At 39.2% G+C, this 15,283-nt stretch overlaps 1 protein-coding gene and 1 pseudogene across 4 annotated transcripts in view; both read left to right on the forward strand.

Annotated features, from left to right (window-relative positions):
• The window catches only part of LOC147385891 (ARM repeat superfamily protein), a 37,184-nt gene extending 29,334 nt beyond the window's left edge, over positions 1-7,850 (forward strand). For all 4 annotated transcript variants that reach the window (XM_086422622.1, XM_086422623.1, XM_086422624.1 and 1 more), the window contains 9 exons: positions 2,049-2,154; positions 2,583-2,696; positions 2,848-2,922; positions 6,001-6,099; positions 6,520-6,591; positions 6,682-6,767; positions 6,880-6,973; positions 7,181-7,291; positions 7,405-7,850. In XM_086422622.1, coding sequence (XP_086278748.1) covers positions 2,049-2,154; positions 2,583-2,696; positions 2,848-2,922; positions 6,001-6,099; positions 6,520-6,591; positions 6,682-6,767; positions 6,880-6,973; positions 7,181-7,291; positions 7,405-7,578 — 931 coding nt within the window. In that variant the 3' untranslated portion in view covers positions 7,579-7,850. The remainder of the gene's footprint in view (positions 1-2,048; positions 2,155-2,582; positions 2,697-2,847; positions 2,923-6,000; positions 6,100-6,519; positions 6,592-6,681; positions 6,768-6,879; positions 6,974-7,180; positions 7,292-7,404) is intronic.
• A 2,420-nt stretch (positions 7,851-10,270) lies between these two features.
• On the forward strand, positions 10,271-11,805 carry LOC147385892 (UDP-glycosyltransferase 73C6 pseudogene; annotated as a pseudogene).
• Positions 11,806-15,283: the final 3,478 nt, after the last annotated feature.

Raw genomic sequence — 15,283 nt, forward strand, 5'->3', positions numbered from 1 at the left:
AACAACTCTCACTATAATGAAATTGCAAGTTGAAGGGTTCTAAAGAGGTAGAGGAATACCAAAAAGAATGTGAATTGAGGTAGTGAGAGTGAATATGAAAATGCCTAAATTAACAAAAGACATGGCTTTAGAGAAGAACAAGATCTGTAGCGCTCCCACCCTTGATCAGGTAACAATATTGTTTGCTTTGGGTTTCTTCTCACTGCTTTAAAACACGTTGTGTCAAGGTTAGAGAGTTGGACTACCTATAACTCAGAATCTCGAACGTTCCTTGGTCGATGTGGGACTAACTTTACCTCCTCACTGCTATTCCACCCCGCATTCATGAGCCCAACCCACGTGCAAACACATGCTTGGTTGACTACGGGTGGCGAGGGTGTGACAGCACTCCCTACCTAACCGGAGAGCTGTCCTCGGCTCTGGTACCATTTTTTTAGCGCCCCCGCCCCTGACCGGGCAACAATATTGTCTACTTTGGGTTTCCACTCTTGGATTTAAAATGCATTGTTACAAGATAAGGTAGTTGGACTATCGATGTGGGACTAACTTCACCCACATGTGTTGCACACGTGCCTGGTCGACTTCAAATATGTGACCTTTCATTTTATTGCTGGATTTTCTATGAATTGAAGTTTTTGGGAAAATGTATTGATGAAGACATCATGAGCATACCTTTCAGAGTCTTCTAGAGGAGGAAAAGACATTCAGAGTCGTTGTGGATGGACTAAGTATGGATGTGAAATTTATGGATGAGCACCATTTCATGGGCCCTTCTCATTGGGTCATTATATTTCATGTTTTTATTTAATTTATGTTTAGGAGAGTATTTTAGTGTTTAGGATGAGTATTTGAAGTTATTTTTATGTTTTATTAACCTATGATGTTAGTATAGGTGTTTAGGGGCAATTTGATAACTTTATAATGATTTTTTAATGAGTTTTCATAGGTTGAAAATTCAAGTGAAATAATGTTACGGGATTGGGACATAGATGGTATTTCTGATTTTGTTTTATTTAAGTTATTTAAGTTTTATTTACAACCATTGGATCTTATTATCTTAGTTGGATGGTTGAGATTAGATTTAGGGTTTAGAGAACATTATAAGTACATGTTTACTGCTGTAATTTTCTCGAATAATGAATAGAAATAGAGATTAAGCTTTGAGATTCCCAATAATGAATGTGGTGTGAGGATATTTTGGAGTGAGTGCAAAATAACATTCTTTTTCTCTATTGATTTCTCTATTGAGGTAGGTAGTTACTGTTTTCTTAACATCTTCTTTCTCACTTTCTCTTTTAATTTTCTGTTTGAACCTTTAAACTATCTATAAACCCTAGCCAATCCATTCTATAACCCAAAACCCATTGAAATTCTTTCATCCATTGAAACCTAATCCTAATACCCATAAAAACCCAACCTAACCCTTCCATTTCAAACCACATTGTTCCAAACCACCTTAAACCTTTTTTTTTTCAAGCCCCACTTGCCATTCAACAAATTAGCACTATTTATTTGGCTGTTTTTGCATTGAAATTGAACATAAAAATATATTTTGAGCATCTAACTAGAACCTTAGGCTAGAGGAAGACTTGCCTTTCATTTGTAACTTATTGTTAGTACTTGAATTACTATTATTGTGGGATTGTGAGAAAACTTAGAACTGTTTTTTGATTATTGCTTGGATTCTCTTGCATATCTATGAATGTATGAGCTCATAATTTATGTTTACATTGCTTATATTAATTAAATTTGATCTCCGATTCATCATCCTAGGGTAACATTCACGGTCCTGCATCATTTACTCCCTCAAAAGTGATTTTTGTCTTTATTTCTTGTTTCCAAATCATATTCTTTCAATTTCTCTTCTTTCCAAATCATCTTCTTTGTTTCAATTTCAATTTCTTGTTTTCAATTTCTCTTCTTTATTTTTCCTGTTGTCGTCTTTTATTTCATCACTCTATCTACTATAGTTTTAGTTAGTTTAGATATAGGTTTGGAAATTATACTTGCTTTTTAATTCACTGACTAATGATCCTTTTCTTATGTAGTGATGGGGCTAGTTCCTTGTTGGAACAGATGGTTGAAGCAATGTGTCGGCATGTTTCTGATGAGTCACCTACTGTAAGACGTCTTTGTCTAAGGGGGCTAGTACAGGTATTAATTCTTTACATATATCTTCTGAGGCTGAAATACTTTTGGTTCCATTGCTAAGGAATAACTGTTCAGAATGGTTATGCTATCCTTTGTCAAATGCCCAATGTCTAATTATTTTCCTTTATATAATTTGTTTGTTGTCGAAATTTTTTTCCCAGCCATCACATGTTCTATTTTGACACGGTAGACTATCTTTTTTCTTTTTTTGGTTTAATTTGCAATGTTTTAGGTTCCTCCCTGATAGTTCCTAGTTAGTTACACGTGTCGATTTCACATGCTAAAACTTTTCCCCACACATCAAGAGGTGTGACTTGGGAGGGTTTGGAGCCAACCCCAACCCAATGAGAGAGATTGAGAGAGGGAGCTTGTAGATAACGGATGTTACATATTCTTGGTTTTGATGACCCATCATGCCTTTCAACTTGCAGATACCTTCAATTCATATCCTTCAACATGCTACTGAGGTTGTTGGGGTGGTAGTAGCTTTACTAGAGGATCCCGATGAATCTGTTCAATTAACAGCGGTATTATGCTTGCTGACGGTTAGTTCTTTTTATTTCCTTTCTTTCCTTTTGAGTGTTTTTTTAACTCCAAAAAAAATCTGGTAGTTCTGTGTAGTAAGACGAACTGGAATTTGGATATCTGTCTGGTCCTCTTCCATCTTCAGTTTATATTACTTTTTACCTGTCATAGGTCCTTGAGTCATCACCTAAAGAGGCTGTGGATCCTGTTTTACTTAGCCTTTCTAAACGGCTGCGCAATCTCCAAGTGAGCCTTTTTACTAAATGATATTTTTCTGAAACTTGAATTTATACATTTTGTTGCCATCAGTTGATCCTGTTTGTTGTCAATAATGTAAATATTTCCGTTCCAGTTAATACTTTGCTAGCAAATTGATGTAACTAAATGGAAACAGTTGTATGTTGTATAGAAATATATATATAGGGTCGGGTTCCGTAGACACATAAAGCTACTCATAAAGCTACAACGTTTTTGTCTTATATGGTTAAAAAGATTTGGAGTAGGCTGATTTTTTGTGAGGATGATCTCTATGGTGAGGGAATCATCCTTGCAAAAAATCATCCCATTCCAAAACTTCTAAACCCATCAAAACTGATTTACTAAAATTGACGGTCTAAAATTTTTCAACTTGTAAACATGGGGCTAGAAGTTGCATAATAGGCTGATTTTTGGCAAGGATGATCTCCTCACCATAGAGATCATCCTCACAAAAAATCAGCCCATTCCAAACATTTTTGCCCATATAAGACAAAACACGTTGTAGCTTTATGAGTAGCTTTATGTGTATACGGATCCTATATATATATATATATATATATATATTTACTTTGTATATAATAATATCTTTGTTTTTTTTTAAAGAACTGATTTGAATATAGATAAAATAGTATATTATAATACATGTGCATGGGCATGTCAGCATTTCGAGCCTCTCCAAAGACAACATGGCACCTTGCATCAATAGACACATGAAGTTTGTGTCCTTGTTACAAAGCTTATAAGTTTGATATATTTTAAGAGCCCAGATAAAGAGAAAAAAAGAGTTTACGAAGGAGCAAGCTCTTCGCTACAACACAAAATGAGGGTACAACCATTTTTTTTTTCAAAACTACTCTTATCATACCTAAAAATTTGTGTAGTGAATGGGTTACAAAAAAAAAACCGTGAAGTAACAAGAATAACCTAAAATCTTTTCAAAACAATGCATGTTTTGGACACAGCCACAGTGGTACTTGATCCAAAATGGTGTGTTGGGAAGTATTGGACACATTTTAACATCCAGGGAGCAGGGGCGGATTTAGAGTGGGGGTACTTGCCCCCACAAGAATTTTCAAAGTCTAAATTAGTGAGATATTGCAACAGATTTTAGTGGCGGATAAAAAAATCTGCCACTATTGCCCCCACAATTTTTTTTTTCCGGTCTTAGTTGCCCCCACAACTATTTTTTTTCACTCTTAGTTGTCCCCACAAAAAATTTCTACTCTTGGTTGCCCCCACACAGGCAAAATCCTGGCTCCGCCCCCTGTCAGGGAGTAAATGGACAATGCTAAGTTTGTTTTAGTTTTGTGAAACTTGGAAATGGGTTGCACAAAGGTTTTAAAGGTCCCTTTACTCTCTTACCCATTTTTTAAGAGATAAGTAAGAAAATGCATAAAAAGAGTAACAATTGCATGATAGAAAATTCCACAACAGTCTAGAAAACATGGCATGATGACAGTTTTTGTAAAATTATTTTTATTAGTATCACTCACTAAAATATTTGAAACAGACAATTAGGCAAAAAAAAAAGCTATGCAAGCTTATTATATTAAAAGGTAACATATTGATTAGGGGTATCAATGGGCCGGTCCGGCCCAGTCTTGGGCAAGATAAATAAGTCCAGTATGATTTCCGGTCAGGCTGGGCTAGGCCTGTTTATTGTGACAGTCAGGCAGTGCTTGGGCTAGCATTTTTTAGCCTGGATTAAAAGAGGCATTCTTTTAGGCCAGCCCATCCTGGTCCATTGACAACCCTAATTTTGACTACTTAAGAAAGATTTCTAATACCAATCAATGATTGTCTTTAAAAACATAATAAATTAGTGTATGAAGGACGGATAACACCAACTCTCTTTCATGTCACTTTTAAAATATAAAATCACTAAAAATAAAGACTACCTTACATGTTAGGCTGTGTCTCATGGTGTGTCCATATGTTGATATATGTTCGACACAACAAAAGTCCTGAAATCAATGCCTAGGTAATACAAAATGTGTCTTAAGTCCATGCTTTTTAGAATATATGGTGTTTCCAAGGATATGTACCTATATCTCATTTGAATTAGTAACACAAGAGTACTGCCCTTGAGTGGTATTTATACCTCCAAAGAGTGGAATTCTCAATAAAGGTCTATTTTTTTTTTTTTTTTTTTAAATGGGAGTTGGCACTCTGATTAGGGGGAAGGGAAATGAGAACTCAAATGATAATCTTTAGAAATTGTTGATTACTCTGGAACTAATCTACTTACCCATAACCAGGAGCCAAGAATTTGGTTACTATGTTGGGAGGTGTTAGGCACCCACACTTAATACACATTCTGAATTCAGGGAATTTGCTGATACCAATGGTACACTATATAGACTTCAGGCTCTAAGAGTGACTACTTCTATACCATAGAAAGGAAAGGATTGAATGGGAATTTAAAGTAGTTCCATTGGATTCAAACTAGTTTCTAAAATAATATAATAAAAATGTCAAAACTAGAAACTATACTAGGATGGCTCTAGAAAAGGTTTTAAATGTAGCCCTGGGATATACTTGCTATTGAATAAGGGTGTGAAGAGGCATCATGAAAGGGTATGGAAACTTCTCTTGAGGTCTTCCTAAAGGTTATCTTCTACGTATATATTCTTGACAGGGAGATTGAAAAATGTTGCTGAAGCATTTTGAGGAAATCCAGGCTCATCCTGTCTATGAGAATCAAATTTCTTTTCTAAACAAATGGCATGCCTGCTTTTTGTTAGTGTATCTGACCCACCCAATAATTATCTATCTCCTAGCAGTAGCCCGTTTGTTTGGTAGATATCATATAACAATGTTCAAGTGCTTGTTAAACTCATACTCGATTTCTACTAAACTATTGTTTGCAAGTTTTAAAGTGCACAGGTAATTGTCATCATCTTGCTTTACCCTATGGTTTTTGAAGAATGTTTGCGTTGTATTTTTTTTCTTGGAGCAGGATTTACGTAATTCTAAGTTGTATAAATTAGTGTTTGACTTTGATATATGTCATTAAAGGGAACTTGCAAGCATGAAAGCTGATTCTTTTATTGTTTGGGGTAACAGATCTGTATGAATGGGAAGATGCGAGCCACTGCTTTTGCCGCATTTGGAGCGCTATGCAATTATGGATCTGGTGCACAACATGAGGCCTTTCTTGAGCAGGTGTATCTTATAGACATGAGTTTTACCATTGGAAATTATATTTAGACTTCATACATCTTTCTAAAGTTTGGAATAATTGGATACAAATTATTTTTTAACATTGTCGTATTCTTTTTTGACAGTTATTTTTAACATCCTTAACATGATAGACCATGTAAATGCTGGACTTGAGTAATATGACAAAAGACTAATTTCATATTAATGAAATAATCTTAAGAAAAAATCAAATAATATAAATTATGGGATTAGGGGAGTGATCATTGTCCTCTGCTTAAACGCTCAATTCACTTCTCGAGTGCAAGTGTATGTGTGTAGTGGTTTGTCTAGCTCAATCATTTGGCCAGTCTAGTACTTTTTTTGACACATCCCTACAATCTAATACGCTTTCAAAGCTAATTCAATGTTAATTATGATTTTCAGGTGCATGCGACTCTGCCACGCTTGATTCTCCATATTCATGATGATGATATTAGTGTCCGACAAGCTTGCCGAGTAAATTCTTTTTGTACTTTCCATCCGTTATTTTTTTATACGTATATTTTGTATGGGAACCACCTTTACACTCATTTGTTGTTCCAATAGAACACCCTCAGACAAATTGGGCCCTTGATAGAAGTAGATGGCATGGTGACTCTCTTTAACATGCATTTTTTCAATTCTGACCATCGGTATGTATTAACAGAATTACAGTTTCAAATGTCTCAAACTATTGTGTGATCCATTTTGTGCTTTGTTCTGGAATAGAATCACAGTAGATCGTGTACTTTTTTGTTTTATCAGAAGTGACTATGAGGACTTCATAAGGAACTTTACAAGACAACTGTGTCAAAACTTTGCCTCCAGATCTGATACTTACATGGAATCAGTAATCCAGGTTTACATCTTTGATTATTCTATTTACAAATACACCACAAAGCATGCCTTATTTGGTAGCATGTTGGTCAACTTACTAAATGGTTTCACGGGTTTTCTAGATTATCAATCCCCAGTCCACTAAGTTGAATATGTTTCGAAGAAATAAAATATTATAAACTAGAATGAATAATTTAGAATTTGAATTGGTTATGTGCTCTTGATGCAGGCTTTTGACGCTCCTTGGCCAACCATCCAAGCAAATGCAATTTGCTTCTCTAGTAGCATGTTATCACATTCAGATGACCAGAGCATGTTAGTAGCTCCCTACTATACACAGGTATCTCAAGTTCAACCACTTAAATTTGAAAAAAATAAAATAAACTATTTATTAGTGGTGTACATTATCTGCTAATAAACACATAAATTGACAAAAAAGAATTCTCTTCCCAGGTGTTTGGTATGTTGGTAGGTAAAATGAGTCGGTCACCAGATGCAGTTGTTAGAACAACTTGCTCTTCAGCTATTGGTTTGCTGCTAAAATCCACCCACTCACTCTCGTGGAGAACATCACGACTTGACAGAGTGGATGTGGTTCGGAGGGGCCATGACTCTTTTGTCGGTTAAGAATTAAGTACCCAGAAACCTAGGAGAAGAGAACAAATTGTACAATGATGGAGCAGCCAAATCGTTACCATAACCTACTATAGGGTTGTAGATTCACATTCTGTACGTCTCAGTTCTTCAATCTGTATAGCTGTATAAGAATGTAATTTATAGTCATGCAACATAAATTGCTCAAGGTTCTTGGCTTATTTTTGTACATTGTTGCTGCGTTTGAGAACTGTCTGAAACGAGATTTGAGTTTATCTAATAAATGAAAGCTTGTGTGGGATTGAGTTGTTTCCAATTGAGAAAGTTATATGATTTCCCTTTTGGGACCACAGGAACCTTAATGCAAACCAAAATAGACAGCAGATGGTTCACTAGTATTCTAGGGTTTACTGCTGACACTACATATTCCCACGTCATTTTTCTCCTCACCTTCACAGGAAGTTCTGCATTTACCATGAGTAAATTAGGGAAAAAGACTTGAACCTTTTAGGCTTAGACCCATAGCTCAGTTAGTTAGACACATAGCAAGGCAACTTTGATGTCGTGGGTTCAAGTCAAGCTTACCCATTGAAGTGGCCAACCCGCTTCAAAATTTTGAAGGAACCCCCTTCCATTAGATGACACGTGGTGTGTTCAGGGAGGTATCCCAATTATTAATGAAAAAAAATTGAGGCTTGAAATATACCCAAAAAGTTGCATGACATGAAGCAAGGAGGGCTCCTTCAAAGTCGGGCACAGTAAATTAAGAGGTGGTATTCACCCTGTATAAATTTCTAGCACTGGAATTGATAAATTAGTTCCATTCTCTACACATGAGTATTATCTGTTAGAATTTGATTGGCTGTGGTTGTTATCGGTATTTCTCTGTGTTGAAATGCTGGAATCCATAATACCTGCGGAAGACTATTTCAGTATTGGAACTTGGTTCCCACAAACGATAGACATGGCCCGAAAACTTAAATCAAGGATCAACATACATTAAGAGTTTTGGGAACAAATCAAAGATACTGACCATATACTAATTCTATGATTTGTAGCCTAGATGTGTGAAGGAGTACAAAATGCCAAATTATATAAGCTAGTGTCTACAATGTAACAAGAGGGGTGTGAGAAGGGAAGGTTAAGTGATGGTGAAGAAAAATGAGGTTGATTAAGTGTGATAGAAGTAACAAAGCCTTTGTTGATGAGAACGTTAGAAGTAACAAAGCCTCTGTTGATGAGAACTTTAGTGGCTGAAATTGCTGACTATCCATTCATCTAGATTCTCAAAGGGATTACAATTTACAAAGCCTATTACCATCATAATTGTGTATAAAAAATCTAAAATGATGGTAGGTGCCCCCAACTTTTTTTTGTTTGTTTCATTATTAAGTTCTTTTTAAGTAACAGTCAAACAAATCAAACCAGTCCATCATCGTATTGCATTTGAAGTTGTTGAATATTCACTGGGGCCCCAAATCAAAGTTAGGATTCAACATGGACATTTATGAAGTTTGATTCCAATTTTTTTTTTTCTGTAGTAAAATGACATTTAAAAATGGAAATAGTCTTCAAATTTTGGAACGGCACGATAAAGGATGCATTTAGATTTAGCTACAACTTTTTTATAACTCGTTTGAGTCGATTCGAAACTTGGCGGAGTCCTCTCCACTCAATTCAATTTTTTGGCATAACTTAATAATAGAGAGCTCCTATTGGCATCCCAACATGTACTCTTTATTATTATTATTATTTTTTGATAATGAACTTTTACTTATTACACTCCATAAAGAAAATAAGTGAATGGTTGAGAATAAGTAAAAGTTGGGGGTGCCAATAGAAATTTGTTTGTTTTTTTTTTTTTCTTTCGCTAGATTTATATTTCGTAGGTTATGATTTTATATGAGCCCAATCATACTTGTAAACAACTATTGAAATTGTTTGAACGAATGTTTGTAATGTTGAGATTATAATGTGAGTCAAACCTTTGTAATGTTGGAAGAGTGTTTTAATCTTTAATTAGGGTGTGATAAATGATTGAAGAAATTGGGGTGTAGTAAGTAAAAGTCAGGGTGACTATAGCAGATCTCTAATAATTAGACCTCTCTCCTCATTGGCCAGTGGCCCTAAAAGTGTGAGCATGAGACCAGGAGTTGGGTTGCAAGTTACAACTACTTGCACCTTTGTTCCAATCACTGTTGGATGATCAAAATGTACAGAGTTATTCTTACGATTCATCGATCATCATCGATTGTGCCATTGGACCAAATAGAGTAAGGGTTGGGTTGGAGTTGCTCGAATCGCTATCGCAAGAGCGATCTATGATCTTTGCACCATGGCCCACCCACCAAGAAGTAGGCCATGTATTGTTTGATCTTGGATCAATAACACCATCCTTTGCGCAGATGAACAAGGATCCTATACTCCAGGGAGTTTGAATAGCTACCCAACTCCATGTGTCCACGTGTCTCTCTAGGAGCACTCAATAATGTCTGGACATAGAGAGCACTTTTCAAGGAAGGGGTACGATAACATCAATAAACTTACCCAGACGGCAACAAACCTTCGATAGATGCTCTCTATTTCTGCTCACGTTAGTGCTTACGTCTTTAAAAATGTTGGAAGCTAGCCATAGAACAAGAACTAAAGATAAGCTTATTTTTCAATCTTATATAATATAGTCCCCACAAAGCAATGTGACATAAACCCAAACTTTGCACTCTAACCTGTTAATGATCCATCTCCCAACAATCTCAATCCCTATGGATTCACAAGCCCAACACCACCAGCTTCACTTCATCATGTTCCCTCTAATGGCCCAAGGCCACATGATCCCAATGATAGACATGGCTAGACTCTTCGCGCATCGTGGCGTGATCATCACAATAGTCACTACACCCCTCAACACCTTACGATTCAAGTCTATCATCGATCGTGCCATTCAATCGGGCCTACCAATTCGAATCCTCCAACTCCGATTTCCATGTAAAGAAGCTGGGTTGCCTGAGGGATGTGAGAATATTGACACACTCCCTACGGGTGAACTTGGAATAAATTTCTTCATTGCAACTAATATGTTACAACAACCACTTGAACAATCGCTTCGAGAACTACAACCCACACCAAGTTGTATCATATCTGATGCGCACTTCCCATGGACATCTGAGACAGCCCAAAAATTTCAAATACCAAGGATTGTGTTCCACTGTACATCTACCTTCTATCACTTGTGCTGTCACAATATAATCCATTACAAGGTTTTCGAGAGTGTCAGCTCCGAGTCAGAGGCCTTTGTAGTGCCAGGTTTACCCGATCAAATTGAAATAACAAAGGCCAAGCTGCCTGAATGTTTAACACAACAAACTGAAAGCTTCAAAGATTTGTGGAAACATATGGAAGAGGCTGAACTAACCGCGTACGGTGTTGTGGTGAATAGTTTCTATGATTTGGAACCGAGATACATTGAGGAGTACAAGAAGGCTAAACAAAATAAGGTGTGGTGCATCGGACCAGTGTCACTATGTAACAAGGACGCGATTGATAAGTTGGAGAGAGGTAATAAGACCTCAATTGATGAGAATCAATGTTTGAAGTGGCTCGATTCAAGGGAACCAAACTCTGTTGTTTATGTTTGTCTTGGTAGCCTATGTCAATTATCACCTTCACAATTGATGGAGCTCGGGTTAGGCCTAGAAGCATCGAAACGCCCATTTGTTTGGGTGATCAAAGGTGGTGACCGATATTCAGATTTAGAGAAATGGTTACGTGAAGAAGGATTCGAGGAAAGGACTAAAGATAGGAGTTTTATAATAAGGGGTTGGGCACCACAAGTAATAATATTGTCTCACCCATCGGTTGGAGGATTCTTGACACATTGCGGTTGGAATTCGACATTGGAAGGGGTGTGTGTGGGTGTTCCAATGATAACTTGGCCTATGTTTGCTGATCAATTCCTGAATGAGAAGCTGATTGTACAAGTTTTGGGGGTTGGAGTAAGGGTTGGTGTGAATGTACCTTCTAGTTGGGGGGAAGAAGAGAAAGGTGTAGTTTTGGTGAAGAAGGAAGAAGTTGAGAAGGCTGTAAACAAATTAATGGATGGAAATGAAGAAGATGGTGAGGAGGAGATAAGAAAAAGAGCAAGAGAGTTTGGGGAGATGGCAAGGAGGGCAATGGAAGAAGGGGGATCTTCTTACTTGAACATGACACTCTTAATCCAAGATATCATGCACCAAACAAACAATAAATAGTGCATCTATCCATTAGTAGAAGACAATAATATTATTGCTGATTTATTTGAGTTCTTCTGATTTTGTTACTTTTTTTTAATAAAAAAAATGTTCTCAATGGCAATGATGATTTTGTTGTTGAATGTTAGGGGATGATTTGTATGGCATTTATGTAAATTCAGGTATGCTATGTGGGGCGGACACTCTTTTGGTGCACCCACACAATAAATCAACGTTTTTTTCCTTGTTTTCTTTATGTTTGATTTGGGTACCCAAAAAAGTGCTGAAAACAAATGCTTAGAAATCACCTACTAACATAAATGACCTATTTTTGCTTCAAAATATGATATTCGATGGACTGCAAATCGCGCTTTTTCTCTTCACCATAGATCAGGGACCATTTAGGTCATTTTCTGTTAGTCTCTCATAGAAGATGTAGGTCAAGGGGGGGCATGTCTTCAGTTTGAAAACAAAGTGGGTATCTCAAGTATTGACCAAAACATGGAAGGGCAAGTCTTAATCACCCTTGTTACTTCAATTCTACACATGGGATGGGAAACTGTAGATGCACGAAATGGCTCTACACTTTCCTTCTCTTTCAGCTCGGGGAGGACTTGCAAATCAGCCCACTCCGACGATCAAGTTAGTCAAATTGATCAGTGTAATTTTTAAGAGAAGAAGAATTCGAACCCTTTTTACCCATAATTTTCTTCTTTATATAGGCGTTCCACTTGATCGTTTTCTGTGCCATCCCTTGAGGTGACCTAGGGTAGTTAGCCTACTCTCTGACATGTCAGCTGCAGGAGTTGTTGCAACTGCCCTATCACCTCTGAGAAAATCGGAGTTGGTCTGACATGACGTGGGTTGTCAGGACTGACTGTTTATCACTGGCACACCTGTCAAATCCGTCCTACCGACCTATGAGGCAGTTGCCCGGACCGCTCCACCGGCTGATGGCTTAGTTCCGAGCTTCGAATACATGCATTCGTCGGGGTTAATAAACCGAGCAAGAGTCGTTGTTCGCCCCGACCTCAAAATCATTAATCCTGGCCCCTGATCGAGCCATGTGTCCGTGCTCAAGAATTTTCCCCCACAATACCCCCTCCCGAGGGCTCGGGCAGAATGATCGGGTACTCGGGAATACTAATAATAAGTTAGGAAACTGACACGTGGGTGTCTCTCATTGGGTTTCAGCTAAGATTAATGATATCTTTATGGCGAATCGTTACTTAGCCTTTTCACTTTTCGAGGGCGGCGGTCGGTTGGGCTATTATCGCAGTTCGCGTCCTGTCTGTTGGTTTAAACGGCGCAATTATTGCATAAATTACACGTGGCGCCTGGGGAATGGCTTCGATTCGCGTGTAATGGGGCGAACGGTCATATTGGGTTTCTCAGCGTTTAATGCCTCATTATTGACCTGAGAAAACCCTGTCCGTTGATCCTAAGCGCACATCTCGAGGCTTCTCAGGCCTATAAATACCCCATCCGTTTCTTATTTTCATTTTCACTCTCACTTGCCTTGCCGTTACTCTGCCCCTTTATCGCTGTCCGGGACTCAAATTGTAAGTCGTACTCTCCGAGGATCACAGCCCACCTCGCCATCCTCCTCGACTTTTCGGATCTGTGCATCATCTCTTTCAGCGGAGTGTCCGTCACAACTCGGATGCGGTGGGAAAGGAAGTAAGGCCTGAGCTTGTGTGCCGAGTAAACGAGCGACAATCCCACCTTCTCCGTCCTGGTGTACTTAACCTCCGATACGCCCAATGTTTTGCTGACGTAATAAATAGGATATTCCCGTCCCATTTCAACTTTAAAGAGAACTGAGCTTACTGACGATGAACTGGTCGCCAGATAAATCCCCAGCTCCTCTCCTTCTTCCGGAGAGCTAAGGATCGGTGGCTGCCCCAAATACTTCTTTAGGTCGCTGAAGGCTGCCTCGCACTCCGTACTCCATGTGAAATTCTTCTCCTTTTGCAATAACGCGAAGAGCGGGCGGCATCGATCGGATACCCTGGAGATAAACCTGTTCAGCGCAGCTATTCTCCCTACCAACTTCTGCACCTGCTTCTGGTTAGAGGGGCTCGGCATTTCTACCAACGCCCGGATTTGGTCTGGGTTGGCCTCAATGCCTCTCCTGGTGATAATGTGCCCGAGGAATTTCCCAGAAGAGACAGCGAAGACACATTTCTTCGGATTCAGCTTCATTTTGAAACTCCTCAGCCGATCAAACGTTTGCTTGAGGTCTTCCAGATGATCCCCTGCTCGCTTGCTTTTTACCAATAAATCGTCGATATATACCTCCACGATCTTCCCGATCAATCCTTCGAACATTTTCGTCACGAGTCTCTGGTAAGTTGCCCCAGCATTTTTCAAGCCGAACGGCATAACCTTAAAACAAAACAATCCTTGCTCGGTGATGAATGATGTTCGTTCCTGGTCCTCCATTGCTAGGGGGATCTGGTTATACCCCGAGTATCCATCCATAAAGGACATTCTCTCATGACCAGCAGTGGCGTCGACCAACCTGTCGATCCTTGGCAGCGGAAAGGTGTCCTTTGGGCACGCCTTATTCAGGTTTGTGAAGTCAATGCACACTCTCACCCTTCCATCCTTCTTCGGCACCGCTACTATGTTCGCTATCCATTCTGGGTACTCTACTTCCCTGATAAACCCGGCCTTTAAGAGTTTCTCGATTTCCTCATTTACCCCTTGCCTAAGGCGCGGAGACAGCCTCCTCGGCTTCTGTCTAACAGGTCGGAAGCTTTCATCGACATTTAATCTATGGCACGCCACCGTTGGGTCTATCCCGGGCATGTCCTCCAATGACCATGCGAATACGTCCTTGTTTGTCCTCAGAAGTTGGAGTAGTGCTGTCTTCTCCTCCTGCAACATTGTGGTGCCAATACTAACTAGCTGTCCTCCATTATCGCCGAGGTCCACGGCTTCGACTTCTTCAACTGTTACCCGCTGCTCTCGCTGCGGCTGCTTCTGTAATTGCTACGAAGCTTCACCAACAGTTGGAGGTACCTTTCTCTTCTTCAGGGGGACGGCCTCGGGCCCGCGGTCTTGCTTCAAAGCCAGGTGAAAACACCTCTGCGCCATCTCCTGGTCACCCCTAATTTCCATTATTCCTTCCTTACTCGGGAAACGAATAACTTGATGATAGGTTGACGGGACTGCTCTCATCTCGTGTATCCATCTCCGGCCCAAGATTGCGTTATAGGCCGAGTCTGCATCTATTACCACAAATCTCGTCATTACCACTTTGGACCCTGCAGAGATCGGGAGCGTGATTTCTCCTACCGAACTGCTAGCGGCATCGTTGAACCCATAGACGAGGGTCGGCGTTGGCTCCAAACTACCTGAAACCCCCATTCTCTTAGCCGCGCTTAGGAAGAGAATGTCCACCGCGCTTCCCGAATCCACAAGTATTCTACGGAGCTCGACGTTCCCTACTGGGAGTGCGACTACTAATGCATCCTGATGGGGCCCTGCCGTTCCCTTCAGGTCAT

The sequence above is a fragment of the Akebia trifoliata genome, chromosome 14, assembly GCF_017979445.1.
Source record: "Akebia trifoliata isolate Shusen 1 chromosome 14, ASM1797944v1, whole genome shotgun sequence".
In the NCBI taxonomy this organism is placed as follows: Eukaryota; Viridiplantae; Streptophyta; class Magnoliopsida; order Ranunculales; family Lardizabalaceae; genus Akebia; species Akebia trifoliata.